The 4615-nt window shown below is 58.7% G+C and overlaps 1 protein-coding gene across 1 annotated transcript in view; it reads left to right on the top strand.

The window, feature by feature from the left end:
* Positions 1-4053, top strand: part of LOC147123831 (lysyl oxidase homolog 3B-like) — a 72776-nt gene extending 68723 nt beyond the window's left edge. Inside the window, exon 7 of the mRNA XM_085967351.1 lies at positions 3868-4053. Within this exon, the coding sequence (XP_085823477.1) occupies positions 3868-4053 (186 nt within the window). The remainder of the gene's footprint in view (positions 1-3867) is intronic.
* The last annotated feature ends 562 nt before the right edge of the window (positions 4054-4615 follow it).

The raw sequence follows: 4615 nt of genomic DNA on the forward strand, positions 1-4615 counted from the left end.
AGTCCCTTCTGGACTCGCCACAAGTGCAAACAGTTTCTCCACATCTGCCCAATCAAACCCCTTCATACAATTACACACTATTTACAGCACAGAAAGCAGCCATTTGGCCCAACAGGCCTGGAGGAAGGTACACAGTGGGGTTCCCCAGGGGTTGGTACGAGGACCACTGCATTTCTTGATATATATTAATGACTTGGACTTGGGTGTACAAAATTTGCAGATGACACAAAACTTGGAAGTATAGTGAACAGTGAGGAGGATAGTGATTGACTTCAAGAGGACACAGACAGGCTGGTGAAATGGACGGACACGTGGCAGATGAAATTTAATGCAGGAAAGTGCAGAGTGAGACATTTTGGTAGGAAGAACGAGGAGAGGCAATATAAACTAAAGGGTACAATTCTAAAGGGGGTGCATGAACAGAGAGACCTGGGGGTATGTGGGCACAAATCATTGAAGGTGGCAGGGCAGGTTGAGAAAGTGGTTAAAAAAACATACGGGATCCTGAGCTTTATAAATAGAGGCATTGAGTACAAAAGCAAGGAAGTTATGATGAACCTTTATAAAACACTGGTTCGGCCTCAACTGGAATATTGTGTCCAATTCTGGGCACCGCACTTTAGGAAGGATGTGAAGGCCTTAGAGAGGGTGCAGAAAAGATTTACGAGAATGATTCCAGGGATGAGGGACTTCAGTTACGGGGATAGACTGGAGAAGCTGGGGTTGTTCTCCTTCGAGCAGAGAAGATTGAGAGGGGATTTGATAGAGGTGTTCAAAATCATGAGGGGTCTGGACAGAGTAGATAGAGAGAAACTGTTCCCATTGGCGGAAGGGTCGAGAACCAGAACTAGCTGAAGTGCTCTTGCAGAGAGCCGGCACGGGCTCGACGGGCCGAATGGTCTCCTGTGCTGTAACCATTCTATGATTCTAGGTCCATGCCGGTGTTTATGCTCTGCACGAGCCTCCTCCCACCCCTCTTCATCTCACCCTATCAGCATAACCCATTTATTTCTCCCTCATGTGCTTATTTATCTTCCCCTTAAATGTATCGATACTATTCTCCTCAACCACTCTCTGTGGTAGCAAGTTCCACATTCTCACCACTCTCTGGGTAAAGAAGTTACTCCTCAATTCACTATTGGATTTATTAGTGACCGCCTTATATTTATGGACCCTAGTTCTGGTCTCGCCCACAAGTGGGATCAGCTCTTTATTTATGAAAACGTTCGATAGGGTAGACAAAGACCTCCATCGGGTCAGCCCTCACTCCTTTCTGGAGAAAAGAGCCCCAGCCCGTTCAGCAGGAGAGTGGGATTAGACCGGTTGGGATATTAAAGGATGCGGGGAATGAGCAGGAGACTGGGTGGGATATTAAAGGGTACGGGGAGTGAGCAGGAGAGTGGGATTAGATTGGGTGGGATATTAAAGGGTGCAGTGAGTGAGCAGGAGAGTGGGATTAGACTGGGTGGGATATTAAAGGGTATGGGGAGTGAGCAGGAGTGTGGGATTAGACTGGGTGGGATATTAAAGGGTACGGGGAGTGAGCAGGAGTGTGGGATTAGACTGGGTGGGATATTAAAGGGTGCGGTGAGTGAGCAGGAGAGTGGGATTAGACTGGGTGGGATATTAAAGGGTATGGGGAGTGAGCAGGAGAGTGGGATTAGACTGGGTGGGATATTAAAGGGTGCGGGGAGTGAGCAGGAGAGTGGGATTAGACTGGGTGGGATATTAAAGGGTAGGGGGGTGAGCTGGAGGGGAAGGCGGGGAAGGAGCTGGGGTGGGGAGGGGACAGAGAGGAGCTGGGGTGGAGAGGGGACAGAGAGGAGCTGGGGTGGAGAGGGGACAGAGAGGAGCTGGGGTGGGGAGGGGACAGTGAGGAGCTGGGGTGGAGAGGGGACAGAGAGGAGCTGGGGTGGGGAGGGGACAGTGAGGAGCTGGGGTGGGGAGGGGACAGAGAGGAGCTGGGGTGGGGAGGGGACAGTGAGGAGCTGGGGTGGAGAGGGGACAGAGAGGAGCTGGGGTGGAGAGGGGACAGAGAGGAGGTGGGGTGGGGAGGGGACAGAGAGGAGCTGGGGTGGAGAGGGGACAGAGAGGAGCTGGGGTGGAGAGGGGACAGAGAGGAGGTGGGGTGGGGAGGGGACAGTGAGGAGCTGGGGTGGGGAGAGGACAGAGAGGAGCTGGGGTGGGGAGGGGACAGTGAGGAGCTGGGGTGGAGAGGGGACAGAGAGGAGCTGGGGTGGAGAGGGGACAGAGAGGAGGTGGGGTGGGGAGGGGACAGTGAGGAGCTGGGGTGGGGAGGGGACAGAGAGGAGCTGGGGTGGGGAGGGGGACAGTGAGGAGCTGGGGTGGAGAGGGGACAGAGAGGAGCTGGGGTGGAGAGGGGACAGAGAGGAGGTGGGGTGGGGAGGGGACAGTGAGGAGCTGGGGTGGGGAGGGGACAGAGGAGCTGGGGTGGGGAGGGGACAGTGAGGAGCTGGGGTGGGGAGAGGACAGAGGGGGTGGGGAGGGGACAGAGGAGGTGGGGTGGGGAGGGGACAGTGAGGAGGTGGGGAGGGGACAGAGGGGGTGGGGAGAGGACAGAGAGTAGCTGGGGTGGAGAGGGGACAGAGAGGGGGTGGGGAGGGGACAGCGAGGGGGTGGGGAGGGGACAGAGAGGGGGTGGGGAGGGGACAGCGAGGGGGTGGGGAGGGGACAGAGGAGCTGGGGTGGGGAGGGGACAGAGAGGGGGTGGGGAGGGGACAGAGAGGAGGTGGGGTGGGGACAGCGAGGGGGTGGGGAGGGGACAGAGAGGAGGTGGGGTGGGGACAGCGAGGGGGTGGGGAGGGGACAGCGAGGAGCTGGGGAGGGGACAGAGGAGGTGGGGTGGAGAGGGGACAGAGAGGGGGTGGGGTGGGGAGGGGACAGTGAGGGGGTGGGGAGGGGACAGAGAGGAGGTGGGGTGGGGAGGGGACAGAGGGGGTGGGGAGGGGACAGAGGAGCTGGGGTGGGGAGAGGACAGAGGGGGTGGGGAGGGGACAGAGGAGGTGGGGTGGGGAGGGGACAGTGAGGAGGTGGGGGGGGGACAGAGGGGGTGGGGAGGGGACAGAGAGTAGCTGGGGTGGGGGGGGGACAGAGGGGGTGGGGAGGGGACAGAGAGTAGCTGGGGTGGAGAGGGGACAGAGAGGAGGTGGGGAGGGGACAGCGAGGGGGTGGGGAGGGGACAGAGGAGCTGGGGTGAAGAGGGGACAGAGGAGGTGGGGTGGAGAGGGGACAGAGGGGGTGGGGTGGGGAGGGGACAGTGAGGAGCTGGGGTGGGGAGGGGACAGTGAGGAGCTGGGGTGGGGAGGGGACAGAGAGGAGCTGGGGTGGAGAGGGGACAGTGAGGAGCTGGGGTGGGGAGGGGACAGTGAGGAGCTGGGGTGGAGAGGGGACAAAGGGGGTGGGGTGGGGAGGGGACAGTGAGGAGCTGGGGTGGGGAGGGGACAGTGAGGAGCTGGGGTGGGGAGGGGACAGTGAGGAGCTGGGGTGGGGAGGGGACAGAGGAGCTGAGGGGGAGGCCAAGCGGGGAGGGGTTGTTACAATAAAACTCAGTGCCCTTGAGTTAGAAACAGAATGAGTTGGATGGAGATGTCAGTGGTCCCTGCCAGCCCCCCTGTCTCCCCAGTACGAACACTGTAATGATGTGACCGAGAGCTGCAGTCTGAGCCCAGCGCCTGGTCTGGGAGAGCCGAGTCTCCATCCTCGGGCTGTGTTGGGAAACCTCAGGCTCGAACACTGGGACCATTCACATTCAGTCTGGAGCAAACAGGCGGTGGGGCCAAAAACCATATTTCAAATACATACAGGGAGGATTTTATTTTCTGAGCAGCAGACTGTTTCCCTCGACAGTCCGGCCAGTTGACTCTGGCTGGAGAACAAACTTCCCTCTTGTATTTTCTCTCCCAAACGGTGCGGGAAACAGAGCTGGGGTCTGGGCTCCAGCCACTGCACCGGAGAGTCGCTAATTCCGAGCGCAGTTGGAATTCCAGCTCGGAGAATGAGGTCTCTTCATTGCCGGAATGTCCTGCTCAGTGAAGCCTCGGTTGTGTTTGTGGAAAGTTGTAGCCGAGCCTGGGAGGGCGGGTGCTGGGGGGATGAGACGTGCGTTCCGTGACAGGGGCAGAGTCTGACCGTGGACCCCTCCCTCTCGCTGTGGTCAATTCCGAGACAAACCTAGGCAGCAGTCTCTCCCTGACTGCTGTCTCCCAGCCCCCTCACCGACAGGGAGATACCTCCACACTGATGTGTCTGTCGGTCCCCTCTCCCTTCCGGAGGAGAGAGATGAATGTTAGCAAGGAGTGGGACAAGGTGTGAGAGAGGCTGGGGAGTTGGATGGGGTACAGTGTGTGAGAGGGTGGGGAGTTGGATGGGGTACAGTGTGTGAGAGGGTGGGGAGTTGGATGGGGTACAGTGTGTGTGAGGGTGGGGAGTTGGATGGGGTACAGTGTGTGAGAGGGTGGGGAGTTGGATGGGGTACAGTGTGTGAGAGGGTGGGGAGTTGGATGGGGTACAGTGTGTGGGTGGGGAGTTGGATGGGGTACACTGTGTGTGAGGGTGGGGAGTTGGATGGGGTACAGTGTGTGTGTGAGGGTGGGGA

The sequence above is a fragment of the Somniosus microcephalus genome, chromosome 2 (genome assembly GCF_052327205.1).
Source record: "Somniosus microcephalus isolate GS21.2 chromosome 2, FLI_Smic_1.0, whole genome shotgun sequence".
Lineage (NCBI taxonomy): Eukaryota > Metazoa > Chordata > Chondrichthyes > Squaliformes > Somniosidae > Somniosus > Somniosus microcephalus.